Raw genomic sequence first — 27908 nt, 5'->3', positions numbered from 1 at the left:
CGTCCATTGATATCACACTTTTCATCCCAGGTGTACAGGTATATAACCACACTATGCCGCAGCAGTGCCTCCAGGAACATTCATTGTTCGCCGCCTGCCTGCAGTCATGACAAACTGCTGTCGTGCATATATGTGCGCTGCGAGATACCATTACATATACTCGTGGGCCAACTCGCAGCATGTTTTGCCATACTCGGGCTCGGCAATGATATCAGCCCCACACACTGTTCCGGCGCTCAGATTCCCGTGTGCACCTGGCGTCTTCCCTTGTTGAGACAAAAGAAAGCCGAGAAGAGCGAGACAGCGAGTGCGAGACAAAGTACAAGTCCCTGTAGACGCAGAGATCCCCGATCACGCGGATTAGCTATCGTCTATCCAGCTGTTGTGAGTGGGTGCAGGTATTTACTTGACCATCATTTACTGCACACTACCTTTTGCTCTACCTCAAGGTACCTCAAGGTACCTCAAGGTACAGTGCCTGTCCACTAGGTACTATCTTCTGCTCCGCTTAGGGAAATCCTTCCCTCTGCACCTTCCCACTTCGACTCCATCTATCACCACCCTCCTCTTTCTGCTCCATCTTCGCATTTGTTTCTCCTCTCGCTCTCTCTCTCTCTCTCTCTCTCTCTCTCTCTCTATCTCTCGCGGAGGACTATGGACGCGACGTTGCCTACCACCGTCAAGCATTCCCACTTATGGACTTCTTGAAATCCTGCACAACAAACCTCCACGCTATTGTGAGTCCCGAGTCTCGAGTTTCTACCTCTTCGCAACCGCGACAAACCAAACAAGGCTGACAGTTGCTGCAGGAGGGCTATGCTTCCATCGAGTACCAGATCTACACCGCACCGCCGTCCGACCACAGCGGCAATGTCTCCTCTTCCACCACAGAAAAGGCTGCCGAGGCCAGACCTCAGCCGGCGGCGAGCTGGACGGAAGAGCGCCACGCCATTCTCCTCGAGCTGCGTGGCAGGAGCGTGCTGGTGCAGTCCGCCGCCGTGCAGAAGAAGATATGCGTCTTCGGTGGCTTCAAGAATGCCGCCGAATACATGAAAGACCTGGGTTGGCCGCTGGCTCTGACGGGGCGCCTCGATGTCTCCTCCCTCAGCCGACCCGGTCCCGATGCGAAAGTCAACCTGACCAACCAGAACATCTACGGCATGTTTCTCTCCGCCGTCGAGGAGTCTCTGACCATCACTCTTGCTACCAATTGTCGCGCCATGCGCGTCGGCCATCTGACATGGATCGTGCCCACCCTCGACGACAACGAACAAGAAGACGCCGGTGTCCTGGCGCACTACTCTCTGCTCACTCTCCGCACCCAGATCACCGCCATTGGCACCCTCTTGCTGTTGCCCGACGCCTATCCCGCGCGATACAGTACTGTCTCGCGCCATACCGACTCCGATGCCTCGCTCCTGCTGGCCCCTTCCGGCGCTTCAGCCGCCATGGCCTCCGACTTGTCCTCCTTGTCCGCCAGAGACGGCGAGCCCGACACGAACAAGCCGCGTCGCCAGTTGCGGAAGGAAGCAAGAGCCAGGTTGGCGCATAAATCCCGCGAGGAGGCATGGAAATCTTCCGTCAAGACCAGGCTGGCACATGCAGTCGGCGTCCCGCTGGCGTCGTTAGATGACTCTGCTTCTTGGACCAGGGTCAGACTCACCAGCCAAAAGCCCATTGCAGACTCGATTCCAAGATCCCCGTGGGACCGTCCTAAGCCAGCTTCGTGGGATCACACCTGTCTGTGGCCTTCCAAGCTTTGCTTCGAGAAGTCTGACCAATCGCAACCTCTCTCGGCATCGGATCACCTCGCGCGCTCCGACAGCCTCTCGTCCAGCGCATATGTCGACCCTCTACATGCGGCTGAACAATGGTTCCTTGGCAAGAACGCAAGAGATGAGGCAGCAGCGGCCGCAGCAACAATGACTGCGCAGACCGAGCCTCAGGCCATGGCTGAAAGAGATCCGCCGACTTTCCACACTGTCGATGTGGACATGCAACAGGATCAGCTGTCTCTGTCGTCGCCCATGAACATACGTACCCAGGAGACCAGTGCTCTGAACGGTGTGTATCCCACTCCTCCAGATGGAATCCCCCCGGAGCCTTCAACGAGCCTGCTACCTCCATCAGCGCCCCTGAGGAAGTCAATCTTGCGCCTACCATGAGCAATGACGAAGTAGCAGCGACAGCAGCACCACTACCGCCGTCTGCCAGGCCAAGTGATGCGATGCCGCCAGATCCACAGGAGCGCGCCCCACGGAAGGACAGCACCGACGAACTCTTCGGCGACATGGATGAGGAAATGTTTGGCGCTCGGGACAACGACGTGACAGACGTTGATTTCAGCTTCTTCGATGATGCTGATCGTGCTGCCAGCAACACGCGCCCAGTCACACGCCTCGACCAGACTGTGCCCAACGCAACACTGCATCCGGACAGCGGGGCCCCCGACTCTGGAGATGAACACCGGGAGGGTGCCGCTATTGTCGATGGCCCTCTCACAGCTGCATCGACGGCGCAGGATATTCCATCCGTCTCTGGAATGAATGGCACGGATGGTCCCTTTGAGGATAATGACACTGAACTTGCGGCGGTGGATGCAAAGGACTTTCAACATGTCGAGACACACCATGCACCGCATGTCTCGGAAGTGGAACAACATGAAGTACCGCAAGCAAGACGGGAGCGTATCCAGACACCACCCCTGAGCCCTCTGCAGATCAAACAGAAATTTCTGCCTTCGCCCAAAGTTCAAGACAGCGACGACGTTCAGGACAGGAGCTTCATGAATGTGGACTCGTCGCGTCGCAACAGTCTATTCCAGCCAGTCGTGTTCAAACAAGACATAGCGTCTTTTGACGCCAAGTATCGCACGCCCGGTCGGTTCAGTGGCAAACCTCGTGAAACACAGGACCACGTCGCCGAGGCGACACCGCTTCCCAGAACAACACAGACCCGGTCGCACAGTATCATCGATCTGCCATCAAGAAGCGCGTCTTCGAATGGCAAACGTGCAATTCCAGCGCGGCTTCGCGTGCCCGAAAGCGTCATCTCCTCGAGCTCTGACAGCGATTCCGATGGTGACTGTTCGAGTAGTGAGAGCGAGCATGTCGCTCCATCCACTACAGTTGGCAAACGAAAGCGCCTCTTGGGCGACGACGGCGCTTCGATCCAATCGCCTCGAACAGCTACGGATATTGAATCTGATGTGGAAAGTGCGATTTCTGAAGACAAAAGCGTCGTAGACCTCACCGCCGTCTTGGATCTTCTGACATCTCGTGACGGATCGAAAGATCCCCAGCGAAATATACAGGAGAGTCAACACCGTTTCGGGGAGAAGGCGGCCGTCTGGAAAGATTTGACATCTCCACGTCCCCACATGGACGACATGTGGGACATCTTCGACTTCACACAAGAAGACTTGATCGGTATTGCTCAATTGCTGGCCCAGCAGAGTATCAACACAGAGTCCAACGGGCATGTCTGTGAGACGTCCGACAGCCGACAGGCTGACACATCTGCGGAAGTCTTAGACTCTAATGGTACGTTGATGGCGGCTCTTTCGGCTTTCAAGGCTGCCGTCGAGCACGTCTTCACCTCCTCGGCAGCATGTGACTTTAGCAAGCTAGCGTCCATCATCTCGGTCCATGCAGAGCATACTCCAGCCGCCAAGAACCAACAGAGACCCAATCCTACTCCTGCGCGGCGAACGCCCGGCGGTGCTGCTGGCGCACAACATTTGTTTGCCATACAGCCACCGTCTGTGCACTTACGCAGAGCTGGCACAGCTTGGGAAATGCTTCCCTCATCGGTCAAGTTCTGGGAGCCTTTGAGTCTCGAGCCTGCCAGCGGACCAAAGAATGTCACAGCATATGCCATATATCCTGAGAGCGGTGATATGAGCCGGTCGGTAGAGGATTTCCTTGATTTGATCGGATCAGCCTACGAAAACTGCAGATTCGGCACCCATACACGAGGACCCACCTATCCGGACAACAGCGACGGTCTCGTAAACTTTCCGCTGCCTCGAGATGCTTCTGCGCGGTCTGCACTCGACAGCATGCGTCATGCATCGGTAGGCTTAGGGGAGGTACTGCGCGATGAAGCTTCGCTCGACGCTGACAACGCCGTGATTGTCTACATGTTCTGTCTCGACAACGATCCTGCCTTTACGAAATACCTGTGCGGCTGCTTTTGGGCGCTACAGCAGGCGCATGCTGAAGGCGCCGATGCTGATGAGATCCTGTCTGATTTTGTATTGCAAGTCATACCACTCGATCGGATTGCCAACAGGGATGCTCTGCCCGTTCCCGAGCCGACGTGGCTGACGTCGCTGGCAAGTCAAGTCTACGATCGGATCCCGTCGCGGAGTCCCCTTGACCCCAAGTCTGTCTGGGTCATACCGTCCGCACCCAGCGTGCAGCTCATCACACCCTTGCCGCGACGCATCAACTTTGCCCTCAACGACCGCCCTCCAAAGAGTCTGCTCGAGGAAGCCCAGATTCTTCACGTCGCCTATACCGTCAGTAGCGACGGTAGCTGGCTAACGGCTGCTTGGAGCGACAACACTGGCAGGTACCAGTTCAATACCAGTTTCTACACCAAAGATATGGATGGCAAGAACATACTCGGGGAGGTGCGCGACATGACGCTCAGTCTAGCGAGAACAACGACCTGGCGTATTTTTGTCGCTCGCGTGGGTGCCATGCGCAATTGGGAAAAGGACGTATGGAGAGAACAGACAAACAGCAACTGGATCATTCATTTGCTTGAAGTCGACACAAGTCCAACGTTGCAGATCTCGGCGACATCTACTACAGCGAATTTCCCCGCCACTTCGCCGGCAGGGGGTGTAGGTTTTCTGACGCCAGTGTCAACGCCTCAAGCAGCAAGTTTCACTGTGTCTCCCGAAGCACATGGCAGTCTCGCTCCCTCGACCCCAGTCGACCAACAACAAGCATTGTCCGAGTCCGCGTCAGCAGCGCCTGACCCAGACGCCTACCTCATCGACGCCACAGACGAGACATGGGGGCTCGTGCTGCCTTTCTCTGCGGTCCATGGTCCGTATGAGCTCAAACGCACTCTAGCCAGCGGCATTCTGCTCAAACGCGGCAATATGGAAACTCGCGCATTACCCAGTCTCGGTGTTGACATTGTCGATATCATCATACCCAAGACCACGGGCGGCGACACGGCAGGGGGAGCAGCAGTAGGCGCACAGGGCGGTACGCAACAAGGACAACAGCAACAGCAGCAGCAACAACAACAACAACAGCCAGCACAACAACAGCAACAATACCCACCCTGGTTGGCGCCGAGAGCCTCCGATGCCGTGTTGAGGGAAGTTCTGAACTGGTATCGGGGACTAGGTCTTCTGACCAGAATCAGAGGGTTGGATGCCACTGGTGCTGTCCCATGGCATATCTGGGTCGCTTGTCGCGCGGCTGAGGCATTGACTGGGTTTGTCGATTAGATCTAGGCTGTCTGTATTGAATGAGGAGGTTTATGTATATGCACATATGTAGATATATACTTATGCTAGAAAAAAAGATGTTATATCTGTGCTTTAGCATGTACGTGCACTGCTGATGTATGAACTTGACAAGTAGAAGAACCGAACAGGGCAGAGAAAACCAAGAAGAGGGATTCCATCAAGGTCACCCTGAACAGATGATAGTCTTACAATCATTGTGAATACAAAACAAACACTGTTGATGTGTTTTCCACTCTGCGAGGGACTGCTCACAAAAGCGATAAGATGGAATGAACTCGTCGAAATCGGGAATGACATTAACTGGTTCCAGCCATGGTTCGCATTCTCCGCCTTTCTTTCAAACTAATTATGATGAAGAGCGAAACCCCAGACTTCAACTTCAATACTTCTCACTCCGCCCGCCGACAACATCAACAGCCTCTCCCTCGGAAGAGCCATGCCTGCTACTGCTCACCTCACGCGTGATATCATCACGCTCGCCCATCTGCGAGACATCATACCCGTTGTCCGCAAGATACGTCCTGAACTTGACGTCCTCGTAATCAATCGTGTCCTGGCCGATATGCGGCAGCAGGAACCAAGCGAGCAGCGCCGAGACAACACACAGCGCCGAGGAGATATACACGGGCAACTGGCCGGCCTTGACGGGGTCGGAGGTCGAGTACTTGCTGTAAAGAATGCCGAGGACCTTGGTGCCGACGTAGGCGCCGATTTTGCCCGTCGCGGCCGCGATGCCGTAGTACTTGCCTCGGATGGGCGTGGCGCACGTCTTGGAGGCGATGAGGCCGATGTTGTCGCCTGGCCCGAGTTCGCCGAGCGCGAGGAAGATACCGTATACGACGACGAAGCCGCCCACGTATTCGGGCTTGTAGAGCTGGCCGTAGCACCCTGCTAGGATGAAGCCTACGATTGCTTGTGCGGTCACGCCGTATGCGAGGGTTTTCTTGGGGCCGAGCCAGTCGGAGACGAAGGCACCTGAGATGGAGCCCGGCAGGTAGAAGAGGTTGATGACGGTGTTCCAGCCGAAGGACTTCCAGAGGGGGTAGTCTTCGCCGAGGAGGTTGGCGGTGATGGTCGACGAGTAGATGCCGAAACTGTAGGCTGAGAAGTCGTAGATGAACCAGATCAGAGAGACGATGGTCAGTCTGAACCAGTAGAACTTTATGACGAGCAGCCAGGGGGTTTTTGCCTTGGTCATTTTTTCGCGCTTGAAGGCTTCGGGCTCGTTGAGCTTCAGTCGGAGGTAGATCAGAGACAAGGGAGGTATGATTCCCAGCCCTAGACAGATGCGCCATGCCGCGCGTAGATGTTTCTCCGTGGTTGCGAGAACGACAACCATGGGCACGAATGCACTGACTACGAACCCGATGTCGATCATGTTGTTGGTGAACAAGACGAACCATCGGTTCCTCGTGCCGGACTTGAGCTCGCCAGTGGCTTCGGCACAGGCTACACTTCCTGCAGGGTACTCGCCTCCTATGCCGATACCAATGAAGAATCGGTAGGCAGTCAGGGCCGCCAGCATGCCGCCTACGCTGCCTCCTGCTCCATATGATCCTGCTGCAAGTGCTGCAAAGACGAACAGGATGACAGTCGAGATGACCAGAGACCATTTACGGGACAGATCCGAAGTATATCCTGGATTTTGTCAGCCACTTGGTTTTCCTTGATGCACCTGTTTCCTCTTGACCCACCGAACACTAGCATTCCCACCACGGTACCAGCAAACGCAATCGAAGACACATTGCTCGCAGCAGGAGAGTTGGCGTACTCGTCGGGGTAGATCATGGCCAGAATCGTCGAAACACTTCCGATGATGTTGTTCAAGAACCCATCAGAAAACAAGCCAGAGCCACAGGCCATCACAGGCCACAGACGTTCCCATCTTGACTTGTTCGTCGCATCTAATGGTTGATGATGGATGTCCACATCGGGGTCTGGGGAAACAACTTCAGCACCGACTTTCTTATCGATTGCGTCGCCTGCGGAGAAAGGGTTCTTCATCTTCGGCCTCGAGTGCTGGAATGAGCTAGGGCACTAGAGGTAGGAGTATGAAGACAGTCGCTCTCTTTTCAACGAATGTCACAAGGAAAATGAAGAGCAAACGAATTGGACACCATCTGGGCTTCCTGCAGGAGGGGGAAACCAAGGTTAATATATCCCCAGGCCGAAAAGTCATATTGGCGAATTGGCTTCGCTCGTTTTTTTGGCCCATGGATTGGGAAACACAGCAAGAAACCAATGAGACGTATTCGATTGGCTTATCGGCCGAACAATACTGAAGAGTAGCATCATCGACTACAACCGTCCTGGTGATCCACCGAAGCGGAAGCTCGGCATTCCATTGGGTTTTAGGCGACCGCTTCTCACCACTCCCATATCATCCACCCCTCTCCTCTGGTTCTCCAATCCTGGTCTTGCTCCACTCGCCACCTTCGGCACGTAAAGTGTAATCCCAGATAAGCATTCCTGCTCTAGGCGCAAGGGTCAGCGCGCCCTTTTTTCTTCCTGTGTTATCTTGTTCGAGAGTACCTCTCTCTAGGATGATCCTCCAATGATGAACCTCTCTCATACACAAGCTCTCGGACTTGTCCGAGAGCCTGCTGATTGGACGGATATAGTGTTGGCAGTGGAGTCAAGCTTTCTCACAAGGCGGACGGCCCGATCTGTGCTTGACTTTCCATGCTTGACCAGCCAATCAAAAGTCTAATTTGGCCTCACATGCTATATCCGTATGTTCGATCAGGACCTTTCTCTCAGATGCTCATGTCTACAAAGACATGACATGGAAACAGACAGAACTTCAGAGATGTGTAGAAATCCACCTTGAAGTTCGATGCTGTGTTTACTGATGGAGGTTTCTCTGTATCGGAGATCGCTCTAATATGCGGGTCTAGGCATTCGGGCTCGCTGTGAAGAAAGTCTTGGTGTTGATCGTGCCTCGCGATAATCTTGATCGCCGAATGACAGTCCTGCGATATAGTAGGCCCTATCTCTGCAGATATGCGCAACGCTGGAAGTGTTTGTGCCCTAGCCAATCTACAGAGGTTTGCTTCAGATAACAACATCATAGCGGAATCATGCGAAGGACTCGCAGAGAATCTCTGCAATAAGAAGGTGGAGCTTTTTAAGGTCAATCAATAATTATCGAGATCATAAGCAATTAGTATGAATATGTATGTTATTCTGTTCATCATGTTAAGTTGACAATGTGACTGATAGCAAGTTACCATTTGTGTATCTAGGAGCCATATGAAATCTCGTATACCATCTTATCTGTCCGTTTAACAACCCTGCATATGCATCCATATATGCCAAGAACTTCCTGTCAGGATTCGCTAAATGATGTCCGCATGATCGACAGATGTAAGTGTTTCCCTATCCCAGACACGTGAATTGACATGCAGCTGTATGAGCACGGAAACACTCTAGAAGGACATTGCAGCCTCTAGGAGTGCTTCTATCTGTCCCTCGAGATCTGCGCTGGTAGCTCTCTCGCAGATGATCACAAAGGCGCGTCTCTTCTTAGCCTGTTCATCACTGCCCGCAATATGCTTGGTATCCAGCTCAGACCAGTGGTTCTCGAGTGCCTTCAAAAGGTCTGTAGCCTGTTTAGGCAGCCCGACACCCAACTTGTCAATGCCTCGAGCTGTCCTCTCATCGACGAAAGGGAAGAACTCATCGAAAAGCCACTGGGTACGTCTGCAAAAGATATCAAGGCCGGTGGGACCCAGTCCCTTGATGCTGTGTTGCAGACTATTTCTCTCAGTGTCCCAGTCAGCAGACTCCCTGAGCTTCTCAAGGCTTGTATCGCTGGGGTCGGATGCAAACTTGGAAATGACAACCTCGGCCACCAAGCGAATCTGCTCGGCGGTTTTGTCCTTGTGTTGCGTCTTCGCGTCGTACAAGGCTTGATGAACTTTCTCACTCCCAGCGTCCACAATGCTCTTCGGCGTTATAAAGTTGTATGGCTCCGAGAAGATTGTTCGAATGGTCCGTAAACCCAATCGGTGAGAGATAGGTCTGCTGAGGACAACAGCACAAATAAGCTCTTCGAAAGGGGTCAATACCGAGGAAGAGTAAGTCTTAAGACTATCGTTCTTCTGGAGTTCTTTCGTCTCATCATCGGGACGACACAACTCTGCGGCAGCATCAGAGAGTAGATAGTTGAGCAACTGCTGCTGCGATGGCAGCGGCTTCGTCGTGCCGCGGCCCGACTTGCGAACCCCATCGCGCTTCTCATTGGACTTGTCAGCCTTGCGCTTTTTAGCAGGCTTCTCCTCGCCCTCGGGTTTTTGCGTGGCTTGAGAGTCCTTTTCATTAGAAGATCCCTCGGCATCTTTGGGAGAATTTTCGACCTTTGTAGACGGGTCCTCGTCCTTGACGGCATCATCATTGCTCTCCTCGGGTGCTTTGCGCTTTTGGCTTTGAGCCGATTCTTGCGCGTTGCTCTTTTGTTTAGCAGCTGAGCCAGTATCAGATTGAGTTTTGGCTTGAGAATCTGTCACTGCTGGGTCTTTCTCCGATTGCTTCTCGATGACAGATTCATTCTGTTGGCTTCCATTAGTATCCGCAACGGGTTCGTCGCCTTTGGTTTTCGTGTTGGTGCTGGTCTCTTGTTGTTTAGCTTTGGCCGCCTTCGCCTTCTTTGGAGCCATTTTGGCTGCTCTGACGACTCGTCTCAAGAAGGTAATATGTTCACAAGATGTCACTCGGCGATATATGTTTAGTGGGATCTATTGGGGGTTCGATTGGTGTCTTCTTGTCTGATGCACTTGTGGCTACACGCGACAAAGCAGGCAGTGATGTCAAAGCAAAAGAGATGTGGATACGGTATCTATTTGTGGGCGCAAGCTTATACACAACGTTGCCCGGCAGCGTGGATTCCTCCGCAGTATCCAAAAGTACCTGTGCACGGTATCAAGAATGACCGGTAACACATCGTCTCAGGCAGACCTCCGGTATGTCTATAATCGAGATTATAGATGCATATTAACATGTACAGGTAATAGTGTTTCAAGGAAGAGCTTCCGCGCGCTCCAGATAAAGTAGGTACAGAGATATTGTATCACATCACATGGACGCGCAGTCCTAGCGCGAGTTTCTCCGCACGCGCACTGAGGGTATAAGCTGGGCTCTCGACACGTTGAAAGTCGGAGTAGCTTTCTTTACTTAGCAGGCTGCGATTGTTTTACCCTAGGTCTACTTTGTCATTGTAAGTGCGGGCTGATAAACGTCTCGAAACAATGCCCAGAGGATCCACGTGGACACCACACGTCAGACGTGGTAGAGGTAGCAGAGGTGGTAGGGCCGGTGGAACTGCTGCAGCTAGTGGAGCAGCCCGCGCCGGCAACAGTAAATGTAAAGTCCAAACCATTGACTTGACAGAAGATGATGAAACACAGCCACGAGCTGCGAAAGCGCCCCGCAATGATAGTTCTTCGCAGAAACCTGCATCGTCCTCGTCTTCACGTGGCGAATGGAGACGTCCTTCTGAGTCAGAATCCCTTGCCCATCCTGCACCAACGTCGTCCGATAATCGCTCGTCAGCTCGCGATTCTTCACAGAACCAAGTGGACACGGCTGCCACTAATGGTCACGCTTTTGTGCCAAACAGCCAGGATGAGCGTGAATCTTGGCTGGTACCCTCCACTCAGGAACGTTCAGACGAACGTGACATTTATGAGACTATAGCGTCTTCTCAGGATGTCACGGTAGGCAATGAAGATTATGTAAAGTACAGCGAGATCCCCACCAAAATCGTAGGCGTGCGCTTCTACCAAGGATGGGCTAATTTTGGGGAGCATATCGAGCTCTTGAGAGAGCCAGGAAATCCTTATGACTCCAATGCTATCAGGGTTGACTCTATGGTCGGTGATCAGATCAGTCATGTCCCAAGAGCCATGGCAGCGAAGCTCGCAAAATACCTTGACAATGGGTGGCTTGCTATCGCGGCGGTGATTTCAGGCACCATTGGTGACTTTGACTGCCCTATCATCATGAATGTCTTCGGTCCACCACTAAATGACCCAGAAAGTGCAGAGATTAGGTCCCAGATGAAGAAAGATCGTCTGCCGCTTCAGCATATCAACCTGCTCGAGAAGCACGAGAAAGCTCGTCAGACTTCAGAGCGCAAGCGCGCTGCAAAGTCTGCGATTGAAGCTACCAAAGACCCGACCTGGAAGGGTTCTCAAAATGCTGGAGATGGTTCGCAGCAGCAGAATATAGAAGACATAATCGACAGCAGCGAGCGCTTTGATTCCCGTAATATCAAGGATGCTTCTGAGGACTTCGGTAACACAGAAGACGACCTAGCGGCCATGCCAATGGCGCAGCAGCCAGAGCGAATCGAGACCAAGATGCTACCGTATCAGTTACAGGCTCTAGCATGGCTCCGCGACAGAGAAGATCCAAGGTTACCTACAGCCAACTCCAAGCCGCCTCATGATGTAGTGCAGCTGTGGCGTCGCCACGATAGTGTTGCCAGCGCTTATACAAACATAGCGACGAACTTCTCTGTCAAGGATCGCGAACCCAAGCTTGCGAGTGGGGGCATTCTAGCGGATGACATGGGCTTGGGCAAGACCCTCGAGATGATATCCCTGATGGCTTCGGACGAACAGGACCCTGACGAGGCTTTGCCGACGCTCATCGTTGCGCCGCTATCAGTCATGTCGACTTGGAAGGACCAGATTGACCGACATATGAAAAAGGACCAGTCACTTCGAGTGTGTATCTACCACGGCTCGGCCAGAAAGAAGATGAAGACTGCAGACTTCAAAAAGCACGATGTTATAATCACAACGTATCCCACGCTAGTGTTTGACTGGTCGTCCCCGAGTAATCCTACTCCACGTTCAGACACTCTGTACTCATTGGAGTGGCGCCGCATCATTCTAGATGAAGGCCATATCGTCAGGAACCCGCAGTCAAAGGGAGCCGGTGCTGTCAATGACCTAAAGGCCAAGTCCCGATGGGTTCTGACAGGTACGCCAATTGTCAACTCATTGCGCGATCTTTATACTCTTGTGCGATTCATCGGTCTTAGTGGCGGACTGGAGAAGCTCTCCCTGTATGGACCGATGTGCTAGAACGTCCCCTGAAATCCGGTGACTCGGCCGCAATCGCTCTTCTCCAGGCAATCATGTCCTCATTATGTCTGCGCCGCAAGAAAGAGATGAAGTTCGTCGATCTCAGATTGCTCAAGCTGGAGGAGTTCATCTCACGAGTCACCTTCACTAAGGATGAGAGAGGAAAATACGATGCATTCCTCGACTCAGCAAAGGGAACTCTGCGAACATATCATCGCGCCGAGGGGCGAAATGCAGCAGAGGCCTATAGCCATCTACTCGAGATTCTGCTGCGAATGCGCCAAGTCTGCAACCACTACGAGCTGTGCGGTGACGAGCGCATCAAGCAGCTCATGTCAGCACTCGCATCCCAGAAGACAGTCAACCTAACCCCAGAAAACAAAAGAGTGCTAAAAGACCTCGTACAACTGGCCATTGAAGCCCAAGACGACTGTCCCGTCTGTCTCGAAGCACTGAGTCTCCACGAGCCCGTGATAACACCTTGCGCGCACACGTTTGGAAGAAAATGCATCACGCGCGTCATCACTACCCAGCAGAAATGTCCCATGTGCCGCGCCGCGCTCATGTCCGAGGCAGACCTTCTAGAGCCCAGACACGAGTACGGCGACGGCGACGACGGCGAAGGAAGCACCGTCGTCGAAGGCAGCAGCACGAAACTCGACGCGCTGCTCAAGATCCTGAATGCCTCTCGCGCCTCGGGCAACAAGACCGTCGTCTTCTCGCAATGGACTCGGTTCTTGGACATTGTGCAATCGCGACTCGAAAAGGAAGGGTTCAAGTTCTGCAGGATCGACGGCACAATGACTGCGATTGTACGTGATCGCGCTCTGCGTGCTCTGGACGAAGACGAGAGCTGCACCATCATGTTGGCCAGTCTGGGCGTGTGTGCCGTGGGATTGAACCTCGTCGCTGCGAATCAGGTATGTATTCCATTCCATCCCTTCTTCCTCTGTCCTACTTCTTCTATGATCCTTCCCCCTGGTCCTCTCCTACTGATGGCCACACAGGTGATATTAGCAGACACCTGGTGGGCGCCAGCAATCGAAGACCAAGCCAGTAAGCATCATCCCCTCTCTCCCTTCTCCTCAACCCCCTGCCACAACTAACACCACAAAAGTCGACTGCGTGCACCGCCTCGGCCAAACCAAGCCCGTAAAAGTCTTCCGCCTCGTAGTCGACGACACGATAGAAGACCGCGTGCTGGAGATACAAACGGACAAGCGCAAGCTCATGATGATGGCGTTCAGGGAGAAGACCAGTAAGCGCGGGGCGGCTGCGGGAGAAGGGAGGGAGGGGCATAGGAGGCGGGAGGCGAGGGTCGCTGATATTGGGAAGTTGCTGCGTTGATTCTTCATGTACTTTTGACAATGTTTAGAGGGAAGAAGAGGTGGAGGGGCGCTTTTTTGAGTAGACGTATTGCTCTGGTTGTATTGGTCATGTATGATTAGCTGGATGGGGGAGTTTAAAACCACTCGTATGTGCCATGGAATTCGAATTGTTTGGAGCGGGTTTAAGGAGTCGGTATCTCTATCCTGCTATTATACTAGAATTTTTCTCGCCTCTTGAGTTTCTCATACGCGAGATGTAGCAGACGAGCTATGATTTGTCTACCAGGGGACCTTTTGTTGGCTTCATACGTCGAGGGCTGTCATATCGGCAGCACACAATGGAACGCCGTGAATCTGCTGAACGACTCAAGAGAGGTCAGAGAATGTGTCTATCAGGTGCACATAACGACAAATGGTAAATCAACGCTTTCCACAAAATGGCCATACAACTATCAAAGTCTATGATGCAACTTTTCAATCCCCGATCTCATGGTGGTGTCTCTCCTACCTCGATCTGCCGCCACCGATATCTTGACCCAGCTGATGTCCACAAGTTAGCCTTGATAACAATATAACATGCATGACAGAAAAGCATAACTCACCCTGTATCCGCTGATCTTCTCCCACTCGACCTTCTGCCTAGTGACAGGCAACTGTCTCCTCAGCCCCTTGAAAGCACCCTCGTTCAACTGCGTGAATGCTCTGTTGAGGTCTTCTTGGTATTTCTTCTCTACAGTGGCAACCTGTCTTATGACGTCTGACGCGGTCGCCGAGGACGAAGAGGCTTTGATAGGCTTGGTGGTCAGGAGACGGACGTTGCCGTCTTCGTAGTAGTGGACGTCTACTTTGATGCTGCCGGTGAGCGAGTTGGAGGAGGGATCATATACGTAGAGCGAGCGCCAGCGGCCGTTCCTATATTTCATAGATGATCAGAAATGAAGATATATTTCAGTCATTTGGAAAGTTGGCAAGGAAACAAGTACCAGAAGTTGTTGGGGCTGTATTTGTTCGCCACGAGGACAAGCGCAATGGCGGAATCGTTCTCGATTGGGTAGACACCGATGGCTGAGGCAGGGTAGTGTTCTTCGGCGTGTTTCTCGAATGACTTGATCAATGATTTGCTGCACGTAGCTGATCAGCACATATCTCTCGCCGACGAAAGGACCGAAATAAATCGCTCACACCAGGTCTGAATGCTGGGACTCGGCAACGTGTGATTGAACATCGGAAGCCTTCTGGGTGGCATGATCGAAAACAAATGAACTCTGGCTTGCGCTGTCGAAGTATCGTCCATCCCCTAGAGAGTTGAATTCGCTGACAATGACCTTTTGTATTTTCTGTCAGAGACGTTCCCACAAAGATGCTCTCAGTCGGTCTTTGCTTCCATACCGGCTGGCTGCTACCCGGTAGCTTCACCGTCGAGAACTGCTCTTCGTTGTACTTCTTGAATGCGGGAGCAAGAGAGTCGGTCAGAGACGGCTCATCTATCGTAAGAGCCTTGATGTCTGGCAGACACAATCGAGTGAGTAAGTCGTTATGTCATTCTGAACATGGTCGAGACAATTATGGGTTCGGCATACCAGCGATGACATTAGACAGCTGTGTTTGCACCGTCAGTTTGAAGCTCGTGGTCTACAGCAGCGTTGTACACATCGAAACTTACCTCGCCTGGCGGAGCTGCTTCCACGAAAGAAGAAACAATATCGGTCTTTGACATGATTGTGCCTGACGATCTACGATTGAGAGAAGGGGAGAAGGACGACGAAGGGGGATTGTTTGGTTATACCCAATGGCAATGACGCTGGTCTGCCTGCGAGGGATGGGGGGTGGAGGAAGGTGCGGAGATGCATTAGGAAGGTATGCCGGCCCCGCCTCATAAGTGTACGCCAAGACAAAAATCCAACCCTGATGGTTGCACATCCGTCTCAAGAAGCACCATGGGATAATGATATATATACATGGATGGGATTGACTACGGAAACGACGTCTTTGCAACCTTCATATGTGTTTCATACAGTTCATGGCAACCGCAACAAGTCCGTGAGAGATGCTTCGTCTCACTAGTAGTCTAGATCCTATAAAAGCAGAATGCATGGTAGAAAGCCGCGGCCTCCATCTCCTCCTTGCTCACGTTGACTCTGCCGGTGTTTCTGTCTCTGACTCCCATGCGCTCGCTAAGCGGACCGAGAATCGGATCGTCCTTCTCCTCTTCCCAGACCTCGGGGAAGGGTTTCCGGTAGAGCAATTCGAGGCCATAGTCTTCAGCCAACGCACGAAATCCTTCCCAAGGAACCACAAACTCCGGCACGTCCACGGCCTCCTCGAGGTAATAAAAGTACTTCCAGCCATAAGGCGGGCGGAAGATTCCGTCAGCGGGCAGAGGCCTGGTCCTTGGGAATTTGACAGTATATATGCTATTGCCCCATTGTAGAGGAGGCTCATCGGGAGCTGGGGTCTTGACGGCAGGCGTGGCGGAGGCCGCAGGCTGTTTTGTGGCCGAGGTATCCAACGACGCTTCCGGGTCCCAACCTTCGTCGTCAGCAGAAGCAGCTGCTGCTGTGGCGTCGAGGGGCCTTTCCGGATCCCAACTGTCCTCTTCCTTGTTTGCTGAAGTATCGAGAGGCTTCTCCGGGTCCCAGTCATCGTTGTCCGCTGCATCGTTGGGTCTCATGGGTGTCGTGGCATCAATGGGCTTCTCAGGATCCCAACCATCGTCGTCGTTGACCTTGGGTGGTGAAGCTGACAAGGGCTTCGAGGCGGCATCTTTCTTTAGATATTCCTCGACTTTGGCACTGATGACATCTGAATTTGGCATGACACCGAGAAATCTGCCTCCCTTCTTTAGAGCACCAGCAACGTTCTTGAGCATACCTCTAGCCTTCTCTTCGGTCTCGAAGGAATAGTGAAGGCAGAACATCATCGAAATGACGTCGAAGCCGCCGGTTGCAAACCTCGCGGCCATGCTTCCCGCTGCTTCGGGTCCAGCACGGGGGTCGAAGCCAACGTCTCTCACGGTGGGAAGGTTCTCCAAACTCTCACCGAAAGCGTCTTGTACATAAAAGTGCGCCTCGTATAGACGAGGTTGTCTGTTGCGAGGACCTCTTCTTCTCTTCATCATGTCTTCGTAGCGATCTCTGGCTTGCTTGATCGAGACCTCGGCAGGATCAACACCCACGTAGAGTCTGGGCATCTGCGGAGCAGACTGCCACTTCATCAGATCGCCGCCCTTGCCGCAACCCATGTCCAGGACCAGCAGGTTCTGCGTGGGAATGTCGGGCTGGGAGAATTTCTGGATGATTGTCGACTTGACCCAGTTGTTCAAGGAGCGAAGTCCTTTGATCTGCGAGTCTGTCTTCCTCCATTCTCTGCCGCGCTCAGGGACAGCGTTGTAATGAGCGCTGACCATGTCGACAGCGCCAGGGGTGCGGCTCTCGGCATGCTTACGCTCCTCCTCTTCTCGTTGGCGACGTCGTTCTTCGGCGGCCTGGCGAGCAGCAGCGCTGACACGCGCACCCTGTCCAGGACGCTTACGAGGCGGTGATCTGGATGGCTCACGACGCATCGGCGAGGGATCTCTGGCTTCGGTGCGCTGACTGCTTGTCATGGGGCTGCGCGCTCTCTTGGGACCACGGAAAGCTGGTAGATCGGCTTCACGCATGCGCTTGCGGGGGTTCGACCTGTCTGAGGACTGGCTTGCACCATTGTCCATAGCCACACCATCCTCCTCTAGTGGTGCACGTCGTTTGGTGGGACGTATGTTGTCCGGATCATCTGCTTGACGAGGCATGGTTGTGCTGCGAAAATGCCCTTGTAGGAGTTTTCAGAGAGGCCTTGTTGGAGTTGCCTTATGGTGAAGTCCTCTGAGTGAAAGGTATAGGTAGAAGTCTGAGAGGGGACCGACCGTAATAATTACTGAGCTGAGGATGCAGTGATGATGCGTTTCAAGGCTACCTGCCCTGTACTACCTTAAGGTAAGATAATACTGCTTGGCCTGAGCACTTGAGGCTCTGCGGCTGCTCCCGCACACATCATTATTACCTTAAGGACGGGAGCCAGACCAGGCACTCATTAGACGACACGCCTTCCGTTATAAGCTAACATACTACCTCGCTCGCCCATTGATTTGACTCGATGATATTGATGTTTATTAGCAGTGCAATACACGTTATCGTGCTCCGCCTAGACTAATCGTCCTTGGATGGCGGCTGGATGAAGCAATGCCACCGTCATCCGAGAAAACAAACGACTAATGCGATGCCCAAAGTTTGGATGTCTACAGAGACTCCACGCTGAACCACTTGATCTCCGTGGTAACCATCGCCGTCCGTCACAACCACGACTATAACGCGATCGCAGTGGGAGTCCATGAAGGCTACTCGTCGACAAAAAAGATGATGAAGAGAGTGGGATTCGAACCCACGCCATTTCTGACTAGCGTATGTGATGATCCACGAGTGGAAATCCACCTTAAGCTAGCGCCTTAGACCGCTCGGCCATCTCTCCAATTGTGTCAAGTCTGAGGTAACCACATTGTATATGCCTTCGACGTCGCACGATACTGCAATCATCGGCAGCATGCTATCCGCTTGATGTTAGCGAATCAATTGATACTGAGGCTGGAAGCGGAGCAGCATTATCGTGAATAAGAGGTTCACAGAGGATTGTGAGCGCACACTGTTGTATAGGTAATAGGTTGAATTGGATCATTCTTGGAATTAATGGAATATCGCTATATTACACGCTTCGTGTCATCTTGCGCAAGTGCTATCATCATACGTCGTTATCAAAAAAGAGGTATCATGTTTTATGCCATCCGATGGAGAATCTAATCCATCATGCCCTTCTTTCCGTCGTGGTCAGAGTCCTTCATGGGGTTGAGCTTGTCCAAGAGCGAAGGCTTGGTGGTAGTGGTGCCAGTTGTGCCTGAGGTACCTGAAGTGGTGGAGCTGCTTCCGGTGAGGCCGGAGGTGGTGGTACCACGGCTGCCGGGAACGCCAGTGCCGGTAGTATCAGTATAACCACCTGAGGTGCCAGTGGTGGAGCTGTGAGAGCCGTGGTGGTGGCCAGTGGCAGCGCCAGTGGCAGCGCCAGTCAGGTGGTGGTCCTTGGTGGTAGAGCCAACAGCGGCACCAGCAAGGGTGTCCCTGGTGGTGGAGTGTCCACCGACAGAGCGGGGCTCACCCTCGAAGCCGTCGTAACGCTCCTCACGGCCGGTCAGAACACCTCCCTGCTTTTTGAAGTCGGCAAGGCTGACAGCGGGGAGAGCAGACGCGGAGTGGTGCTGGGCAGCATTGTGGTGCACCTCGTGGATGGGGACGGTGGTGTGGGTGACGTGAGGCTCGATGGTCTCCTTCTGGACAACGGGCTGGATGGTCTCGTGGACGTGGTGGTGGATGTGCTCACCGGCGAGCGTGGGAGCAACGGACTGGGTGTGGCGTTCAGTACCCTGGATGGTCTTGTCGTGGAACTGGGCAGCCTCGGCCTTCAGGCGCTCCGCAACCTCTCTGTCGTTGCCGTGCTCAAACTGGCGGTGCTCAACAGCGCCGAGCTTGTGGTGGTGTTGCTCGGGAAGAACCTCGCGGTCAACAACCGGCTGGACAGAAGTGTGGTAGTGGTCCTGGTGGATCTCCTTATCAATCGCGGTCTGGACGTTCTCGTGATTCTGTCTGTTGATGGTCTCGTGTGTGACTCCAGGAGCGACCTTCTCGTGGACGGTAGTGTCATGGTGACCAGACTTGGACCTTGGGTAGTTATTAGTGAAAGATCATAACAGTCACGAGAGGGCTCAGATTTACATAAAGTCCTTAACTGCGTTCTTTGCGGCATCCATTGTGATGATAAAGTGCAACTGTTAATTGAAGATTTCGAAGAAAAACACTTGGTATTGGTATCAAGGTATTGAGGTTTGATGTTGATGAAGGAGAAAGTCAGTCCTGCAGAAGGTGCCTTATGTATCTTTCCAGATGCGGACCTCCACATCAACTACGTAATTTGCGTGATAGTGGACTCAAGCGGCAGGAGCGGTATTTTGCGTTTAGCATGATGTGGCGCAGGTCTCATCACCGTGGAATCGACTTCCAGACTCAATCGATCCTGGACTCTGATCTCATAGTTGTAGCGATGCCAAGTTTTCCAATGGATCACCCTCGTGGGGAGAAGTGAGGCTAATGTGCTACATGAGGCAAGAAGGCTACTGGGAGCTAGGACAACCCCGCTCATGCTGCTACCCGTGCGCCAACGGCAACATGTCCAGCCTGTACCAGTACACGTTGCGCCCTGGTGTGATGCAGAGAAGCCCTCATTCAAAGGTACTTTGCTTAGTCTGAAGAGTGGATCCAAATGACAGGATGACCCACAGGCACCGTGGATATGTGCTGACAGCGTCACCATTATACTCCGAACACGAAATCTGGCCAAACCTGCCTGCCCTGTTTCTCACAGCAGCACGGTCATGTTTTCGTGACGATGCGTCTTTTGATCCGAGAGTTCTTCAGCAGACGTCCAGCTTAGGGGTCTTACTGCAAGCCCGTCGATCACGTAGATTAACGCCGAGGAGCCATGTCGAGTGATCTGCCACAAGCGGGAGATCACCCAAAGCTTGCCTAGAGCAGCGATATATGTTTCATAAGCCGGGCATAATTCAGCATTTACGCTGTAAACACTATCATATGTCAGATTGTCTCTAGTCTGATCCCATTCCCTGCTTCATCGGCGCCTCCACCTGCAGTACAGTACTTCCACGCCGTTGGCTCATCCGCTGATTCCCCTGGCGATGAGTGGTGACGTGTGCAGTCTGATTGGCTTTTATCGGTGGTCCACCTATTTACTGAGGTCTGTCGAGATTGCTCCTTGCATCGTTGGAGAAGTGGGCCTTTGAGCTTGAGCTTCAGATGCTGTGTGTGACATTTTGATGTCATTACGCCCCTTCGCGGCCCGAGCACAGCCTGCTCGGTGTTGCCGTTCATGACACGCTCAGCGTTGCGCCATGGCATGCCTGGAAGCGTCCCTCGTACCTTAGAGAGTCTAGCTACACACTCATGCGCTACGTTACATGGGGCTAAACTACTTGCAATCTGCGACTGCGCTTGGAGGCGCATTGCGATGGGACCAGGCCTCGTGTGGCTTGAACCTCCATGAAAATAAACTTGTCAGTGGTCGGAGGCAAGTGTGCAACATTGCGAGGATTATGCAGCTTGAGATGTTCTGCTTGGATCTAGCCATCTTTGTACATGTGACATCATGCAAGCTCACAATTATTATACCTTCCAAGGTTAGTATCTCTAACCATTGGGTCTTTCACGGCTCCCATGTGGATCGATCTTCACTGCTTCTGAAGCTCTACCTAAAGCTCAACTCTCAAGCGCAGGCATATTGCGACGATGCCTTTCCGTGAGAAGTTGAAGAAGGCGCTGCACCTTGACCACGATGAATCACCCCCAGCTTCACCGGATTCAAAGCGTCAGTCAACGTACACTGTTCAGTCCAACCGCCATGAGGACTCCAGACACAACAGCAGTCCCCGCTCTGGTCACAGGCCATTGTCAGACTCAAGTCAGTTCTTTATACTATCTATTATGCATTGGAAAAGAAAATCCCAAAGACTTATACCGTGTACAGGACATGATAATAGCTCATCTCCCACATCATCCAACTCACATAATGCATTAGGGATAGACCGAGGCAACCCCGCAAATCCTTCCGGAAGTTTGTCCGACGCTGACCAGCGCAACACCGCAACCACCAATGGCAAAGCGGTGCGCAGAAGCGAAGATGTAGTGGGATCAAGTCGACTCCCTGGGAGCGGACGGGAAGGTCGCTACTCGGAGGATGTTGCCGACTGGAATATCACCCAGGGGCATAGGAACGACCACTCGAGCGCGGTTCCAGCGCCACTGCAGCTCAACAAAGATGGTGACAGACACGCTCAAAGAACTTCTGCGGCTAGATCTGGAGCTCCTGCACGTGAGCGACTTGTTGACAATGTTCCAAAATCTGTTGTCCCAGACGGCAGGCGCGAGTCTATTTCTAGGAAGGCCGTTAAGGACCCAAAACTAGCAACAGCAAATGGTCATCATCTTGAACATAAGACGAGTTCACCAGACTTGAAAGCAACCGGCAGTCTTGGAAGTGTGCCGATTTCAGCTGAAACACCACGAAGAAACATGGAAGCACCTGTTGGCTCAACGGATAGGCGCTTCATCGTTGAAGATGCTGCTGAGCCACCATCACTTGAAGGTGTCGTGGATCTTAGCAACACCATGGACACCAATGTGGAGGAGAAATGGGCTCCTGCGGTGACTCACAACACCATCAATCGTGAAGTGCACCATATCCGCGAGGAAGTTGTGACAAGGGAGATACACTATCACGATGTGTACCATCGCATTCTTCCTATCATTGACATTGAGGTCCTGCCTGCAAGACATTTCGTGCCTGATGGCAAAGGTGGCAAAATCGAGATCACAGAGGACGAGATCCCGGGACGAACAGGACCATACCACCGAACTTGGGCCATTGTCGAGAACGTTTCGAAGACTGAGCCAATACGTGGACCGATCAGGTTCTCTGCTCGCAAATTCCATGGAGACGAGGGCCAGTACAAGGAATACATGTCGGCTGCCGGTGTACCGACAACTGAGACCACCTGGATTCACCCGCCAGTACTCGAGCAATACAGCGAATTCACTGGTCAGACTGAACCATTCTATTTTGGCTCGGAGGATCCGCGAGATGATGGCCTACGAATTTACGCGCCAACAGGCCCCATCACTGGATCTTCACGTCTGCATGCTGAGCAAATGCGCGCTACAATGGGACCATCCTCTGAGGACACGGGTAGGCTTTCGCTTCATGATACTTCCTCAGGGCCATCACCCTTGCAGAAAACTTCAAGAGCTGGGATCTCCGACACTATCGATGGGCGCAGCACACAGACCGCCTGACTCCGTTGGAAGATTCCTCAAAGATCAAAAGCTGCTGAGGACATCCAGCCGGAAGTCGAAGAACCCAGAGCCTCCGATGAGTGGGAGCAATGGAGACGAGATGTTGTTCGAGCACTTTAGCGCTGGCGTTGCGAAATCCATGGGCGGGGCGAACAATCATTTGTTCATTATTCTATAATTCTTTCCTACATCTTAGCGAATTCAACATCACAACAGGCAGATACTGTCGATTGTAATTGCACATGATAATCCGAGAGCACTGCAAAGAATATAGCGCCATCAGTGTCGTCGTGTCGATATCGAAGCCCCTTTAGCTCAGTTGGTAGAGCGCGACACTAGTAAGCTAGCGATAGCAGCACGATATGTCGAGGTCGCCAGTTCGACTCTGTCAGGGGGCAGCGATCACATTTTGGCCCCTATGTAATCAAGTTCGTATCGCTGTACTGTTATTCACGTCGAGTCTTCGCTATTTTGCAGTCCATAACGTGCTTGCAGCTTGAGAGTTTTTTGGCGGACACTTGCGAGTCCACGTGGTTTTCGACAGCGCCACACACATCCCTGTGCCTGATTGGCTCCCTCGGGACGAGGTAGTGCATTAGTGCAAAGGGTGGCCACTTCCCTGTCTACCTTATGCAACAACCTTACACTTCCCGCGGCCGATAATTCGAGTAAGGTAAGGGTGTGCAGATCCTGTCGATCTGGAGGACGCCTCGTGTGAGCTAAGCTTTGCGCGTTCTTTTCCAGATCGTAGATTCTGAGCATGGATCCGTCTTTGAGCGTTGACGTCTCGCTGTTATCGATTTATATACATCTTCAATCTCAGTCAATTCATGAACGGCAGCTTTAGCTCACTTGGGAGAGCGCCAGACTGAAGTTTACTTTGGTCCAAAGCATTCTGTGCGGTATCTGGAGGTACTGTGTTCGATCCACAGAAGCTGCAATTTTTGCGTTCTTGCACTCTATGTCTACTACTACTATGCCCAAGACGTGGTCCTTGCGTAGTGCGAGTATGGTGATACCCTGTTCTAAATTTTTGGAGTACACTACGATGAATTGTCTATTATGTTTTCGCGAAATGAGCGTGCTTACTGAGAAGGACGCACTTTTTTGATGACTTGAAAATACATGTCTTAAATAAGTGGTCCTGCTGTCACACCACTGGGAAAATCCAGATATAATATAGATTGAATGACGAGTTCTCACATTACAACATGGCAATCACGCAGACTGAGTATGGCATTGTAAATCAAGTAATCGCAGATATATGTCAATGCATGAAAGAGTCCACGTTGTTGTCGCCCTGGTAGAAATGGAACTTCACTGGGATTGTTATGACCAGGGTTGCCCTCCGCGCAAACAGATTGACTGGCAGAGCACTTGAACGGGAACCAAATATTGAGCTTACACACCGTACCTTATGCACACACACGAAGCATTCCAATTCCGTGTGTCTTGTACAATGCTCAAGCCCTAACTACCTTATGCAATCAGATTGGCACTCGAGCTGTGGCTGTGCAATATTCGATGCGCGGAAGATGCTCCGAACAGATCCATCGACAGACAAAATCACGCCATGAATCAACTGTCCGCTACAGCCATGTAACCTGTTTGGAAGTATAAGTTATATTAAAACCCAACAGGGCGGAGGTCCAGGACTGCCAAATCAAGGGAAAACGTCATGCACACCACCAAGGATCATCGCCCGAAGCAGAAGATTGTATTCAAGCACAGGTGGAACGTGTATGACGCAGGTCGAATGTGGATATAGCAAAACGTCATGGGCGAGATGGGCTAAACGACCACGGGAATCTTTAATCTAAGGACGAGCAAGGTCCCAAAAAACCAATATTGCATCTGGCCGATCGAATACGAAATCATGGCGTCTATACCGAAATTGTCAATCGAGTGCCTGACTCTGTTGCTTACCTGTAGTATGGGTCTTGGTGTGACACTAATAAACCAAACTTCTGGGAAATATGGTTTTCCAACTTTTTTTCGAAGTAGAAAAGCGGCCGTTGCCGATACTGCTGGACTCGTCTGAATCGACTCAAAATGGATCATTCTCGATCTCTTCGCTCCAGAGTATTGCATGTGCAGTACGTATGTCTTACCCCACATGAACACTGGGGCCAAGCTCTTGTGGGCGAGTAGAAGAGATGATGGAAACCGTCTTGGTGCTGCTAGGTACTTGTATTGTCTGCAGTATGCGAAGGCATAAACGTTTCTCGAGGTTACTCGTGTCATGGCAGACTCTGACACACTGCAAGTTCTCTATACAAGCAAAGAATGGAAGTAGACAAAGGATGAGTATGTTGTCTGGTAGCAGGTATGCGGGTAGATATGTGCATCGATCGGAGAAAGGATACTCCGGATTCTCACTTCAATTGTGCATGGCTTCAAAAAGCCATACTGATATTCATCTGAGACTTGCTTCATTTCCAACATGAGCCATCAAGACTTTATCAGTTGCCTCACTACCTACTATGAGACTCTCGTAGCACTGCAATACATCAAGTCATCTCATGTGATTAAGCCTCCTCGCAATGGCCACACAAATGTCGACGCAGAAGCTGCTCGTGAGCAGGGCTTCGGCGACGAGATGATATCGTTGGTAAGAGAACTGCCGTACCTCTCAGTAGACTGTGAAGATCTCGCCATACTTCCAGATGGAACAAAGCCTCGATCTTACCTAGATGATGACTTTTTGGACTGGGCACGGGATCCCCTTTTCCAGGGTTCTCCCATGGTGAAAAGCACCCAAATTGTCCTGACAAATCCTGCCAAAAGCGGAATTGTGTTGATCTACGACATGGAGACATGCGAATGTATATCTTGGTCAACCTCGGAGAAGGGCTCTGATTATGACTCTTTGCCCTCCTGCGCGCCGAAGGAGCTCTTGGGCCAATGGACCGAGAAGCTGCTCAATCTCGAGTGGATACCGTATCGCGAAAGCACAGGATGGGGCCTTATACTCAGACAACCCCCAGCCCAGGAGCTGGAACGTGCAGTCGCCAGCGCTGAATCGTGTGGCAAGCACCAGACGCTGTTGGTCCAGCTTGGTATTAAAAAGGTCTATATGGCTGCTGGATGGAGTGTAGACGCGCAGACCCTTGAAGACGCGACGATGAAGTTCGATGGCCTTGCGTTCGAAGGTAGATCTAAAGCGTGGAAGACCACGACGCAGGGTCTGCTCGACACGGCTCATCGAGAGGGCTGGAAGTGGTCTAAAACCAGGGCCCTCTTGCAAATCCCACCGGCCACGGCTTCGATACTGGACGCTGGAGACGATAATGCTGGCAAAAGGTTGCGGATCTGAGGAGATCTGTAGATCTGCAGCTATAAAGGCGGGACAATTCCCGATATTGACGGGAAGCCGTACATTCTTTGGATTCATCATTGCGGCATGGCCCTCTGAGTAGCTTGTCCAGAGCACGAAACAGCCAGATAGCATCGAATGTGTCCGGACCTGTAGTTGGCCACGGCAGTGATGTCAGGCTAGTCTCAGACGGTTGATTCTTTAGCCTCAGAGGGCGCGACCACGATCTTCTCTGGTCTGCGACTCAGGTCCGAGTGTGATGGACCGTCGATGTAGAGGGTCAGTCTTCCCTGATGAGTACAACTGCAAGTCTACAAGACTTAATTAGGGTTCTGTACGAGGCTTATCATTGTACGTACTTATGGACATAGTGTTGTACATATGACTTGAGTCATTGTGCTACTGATGTGCCCGTTGAAAGACGTGAACAGATAGTGATATATACACGATGCAGCAGGATAGTATGAACAGAAACCATGCGAAGGACACTAGTCAATAGGGCTTGTCGACATAGGGTAGTGCTGTATACACTCGATCGTTTGGATTGTCATATAGTAATCTCAGTGACAAACTTACTCAAGACAGCATCGAATTCCATTCGTGAACTTGCAAGCCCTAGGACACAACACTCCTCGTTAACGCCTGGATCGCAACAACGCACTCGGAACTGGAGACGTGACATATCCGATCTGGCAGCTCCGTGGTTTTGTAACTACGGTAGAACAGCAGTATGAATGTTTACGAGACCGAAGTTGCACACTCATCACAACCCATAACGCCAGTAATGAAATGAACCACGTGAACGCCAACGCTATGCCCCCTCATGCCCGAACAAGCCTTCGAACCCTCAATTTGCGACGAAGAAATCCGTTTCCTGCCTTTTCAAACCAATGAAAACAGCCTCCTCTTATCCCAACTCATGACCACCACCCCCTTTCTCTTCCTCCTGTTACCCCCCTAAAGCAGAATTCAAATCTATTTCCTGCCCATATTCTTCAACGCAGCAGCCTTAGCCTTAGCCTTGTCATCTCTCTCTTTCTTTCCACCCTTGATCATCTCAAGATGGCCCGCGCGCTCGGCGAGGCGTTTCTCCGTCAGCGAGATGAGGCCTGCTGAATGTTTCTTTTTTTTCGTCGTCAGCTTGGTACAGAAGCGCAGGTAAGAAGAGGGAGAGGGGAGAGCAAGGAGGCAGGGGAAGGATTACCTTCTTGAGATTATTCTGCTTGACGAGCGCTGCTTTCTTGGGTTTGACGATACGCGCGCCGCGCGAGGAGCCGGGGTCTTTTCTCCTGTTGGAGGGTTCATGACAGATTAGGAAAAAACACATCCAATGATGAAGCTTTTCTTCTTGACGTGTTGGTGGGCCAAAGGAGGGGGGTTTTGTTTCGCGCGGTCTTTCTGTGTCCGATTCATTGGATGAAAACGTACTTTTTCGGCTCGACGACCTTTTGCTTGACTGTGCCTTGTGCCATCTTTTTGCCTCTTCCGGTCCTGGTTGTGTGGATATGTGTCTTTCTTGTCGTGTGATCGCTCGATGCCTCCTGCTTTATATATGTCTCGAATAAGAAGGGTGGTCGTTGTGCGAGATGGATTAATTGAACAAGGTAGGTGGATTTGTATACACCCCGGAGTTAAGCGCAATCGAAGCCAGGTAATTACAGTATTTTTTTTCTTTCTCTGCCTCTCTGCATCTTTCGGCGCGGAGTGTCGAGAGTTGTTTTCTGCGGGGAAAAGGGC

General features: G+C 52.1%; 12 protein-coding genes across 12 annotated transcripts; 6 read left to right on the top strand and 6 right to left on the bottom strand.

Annotated features, from left to right (window-relative positions):
* Nucleotides 1-695: 695 nt before the first annotated feature.
* On the top strand, nt 696-2165 carry AAFC00_000511 (uncharacterized protein; the record flags this gene model as incomplete). The annotated part of the gene is made up of 2 exons (XM_069347795.1): nt 696-737; nt 810-2165. 2 exons carry the CDS (start codon nt 696-698, stop codon nt 2163-2165), a joined length of 1398 nt encoding a protein of 465 aa, XP_069200351.1.
* A 62-nt stretch (nt 2166-2227) lies between these two features.
* On the top strand, nt 2228-5473 carry AAFC00_000510 (uncharacterized protein; the record flags this gene model as incomplete). The annotated part of the gene is made up of 1 exon (XM_069347794.1): nt 2228-5473. The coding sequence occupies one exon, from the start codon at nt 2228-2230 to the stop codon at nt 5471-5473; it is 3246 nt and encodes a 1081-aa protein (XP_069200350.1).
* A 400-nt stretch (nt 5474-5873) lies between these two features.
* On the bottom strand, nt 5874-7498 carry AAFC00_000509 (uncharacterized protein; the record flags this gene model as incomplete). The annotated part of the gene is made up of 2 exons (XM_069344926.1): nt 5874-7132; nt 7189-7498. The coding sequence occupies 2 exons, from the start codon at nt 7496-7498 to the stop codon at nt 5874-5876; spliced, it is 1569 nt and encodes a 522-aa protein (XP_069200349.1).
* A 1424-nt stretch (nt 7499-8922) lies between these two features.
* AAFC00_000508 (uncharacterized protein) lies at nt 8923-10152 on the bottom strand (the record flags this gene model as incomplete). Its single annotated transcript, XM_069344915.1, has 1 exon — nt 8923-10152. One exon carries the CDS (start codon nt 10150-10152, stop codon nt 8923-8925), a length of 1230 nt encoding a protein of 409 aa, XP_069200348.1.
* Nucleotides 10153-10740: 588 nt separating this feature from the next.
* On the top strand, nt 10741-12585 carry AAFC00_000507 (uncharacterized protein; the record flags this gene model as incomplete). Its single annotated transcript, XM_069347793.1, has 2 exons — nt 10741-11352; nt 11410-12585. The coding sequence occupies 2 exons, from the start codon at nt 10741-10743 to the stop codon at nt 12583-12585; spliced, it is 1788 nt and encodes a 595-aa protein (XP_069200347.1).
* A 53-nt stretch (nt 12586-12638) lies between these two features.
* On the top strand, nt 12639-13932 carry AAFC00_000506 (uncharacterized protein; the record flags this gene model as incomplete). The annotated part of the gene is made up of 3 exons (XM_069347792.1): nt 12639-13505; nt 13593-13641; nt 13703-13932. 3 exons carry the CDS (start codon nt 12639-12641, stop codon nt 13930-13932), a joined length of 1146 nt encoding a protein of 381 aa, XP_069200346.1.
* Nucleotides 13933-14417: 485 nt separating this feature from the next.
* AAFC00_000505 (uncharacterized protein) lies at nt 14418-15630 on the bottom strand (the record flags this gene model as incomplete). Its single annotated transcript, XM_069344904.1, has 7 exons — nt 14418-14453; nt 14516-14825; nt 14897-15034; nt 15096-15238; nt 15303-15418; nt 15494-15512; nt 15577-15630. 7 exons carry the CDS (start codon nt 15628-15630, stop codon nt 14418-14420), a joined length of 816 nt encoding a protein of 271 aa, XP_069200345.1.
* A 351-nt stretch (nt 15631-15981) lies between these two features.
* AAFC00_000504 (uncharacterized protein) lies at nt 15982-17700 on the bottom strand (the record flags this gene model as incomplete). Its single annotated transcript, XM_069344895.1, has 1 exon — nt 15982-17700. One exon carries the CDS (start codon nt 17698-17700, stop codon nt 15982-15984), a length of 1719 nt encoding a protein of 572 aa, XP_069200344.1.
* Nucleotides 17701-18738: 1038 nt separating this feature from the next.
* On the bottom strand, nt 18739-19743 carry AAFC00_000503 (uncharacterized protein; the record flags this gene model as incomplete). Its single annotated transcript, XM_069344886.1, has 2 exons — nt 18739-19654; nt 19709-19743. The coding sequence occupies 2 exons, from the start codon at nt 19741-19743 to the stop codon at nt 18739-18741; spliced, it is 951 nt and encodes a 316-aa protein (XP_069200343.1).
* A 1549-nt stretch (nt 19744-21292) lies between these two features.
* AAFC00_000502 (uncharacterized protein) lies at nt 21293-22855 on the top strand (the record flags this gene model as incomplete). The annotated part of the gene is made up of 2 exons (XM_069344878.1): nt 21293-21464; nt 21531-22855. 2 exons carry the CDS (start codon nt 21293-21295, stop codon nt 22853-22855), a joined length of 1497 nt encoding a protein of 498 aa, XP_069200342.1.
* Nucleotides 22856-25298: 2443 nt separating this feature from the next.
* On the top strand, nt 25299-26171 carry AAFC00_000501 (uncharacterized protein; the record flags this gene model as incomplete). The annotated part of the gene is made up of 1 exon (XM_069344865.1): nt 25299-26171. One exon carries the CDS (start codon nt 25299-25301, stop codon nt 26169-26171), a length of 873 nt encoding a protein of 290 aa, XP_069200341.1.
* A 975-nt stretch (nt 26172-27146) lies between these two features.
* Nucleotides 27147-27643, bottom strand: AAFC00_000500 (uncharacterized protein; the record flags this gene model as incomplete). The annotated part of the gene is made up of 3 exons (XM_069344856.1): nt 27147-27293; nt 27376-27460; nt 27600-27643. The coding sequence occupies 3 exons, from the start codon at nt 27641-27643 to the stop codon at nt 27147-27149; spliced, it is 276 nt and encodes a 91-aa protein (XP_069200340.1).
* Between the last annotated feature and the right edge of the window lie 265 nt (nt 27644-27908).

This window comes from Neodothiora populina (assembly GCF_041146345.1).
Source record: "Neodothiora populina strain CPC 39397 chromosome Unknown canker_contig_11, whole genome shotgun sequence".
NCBI lineage: Eukaryota > Fungi > Ascomycota > Dothideomycetes > Dothideales > Dothioraceae > Neodothiora > Neodothiora populina.
The sequence above is the reverse complement of the archived record's forward strand: the minus strand, read 5'-3'. Positions and strand labels throughout refer to the sequence as shown.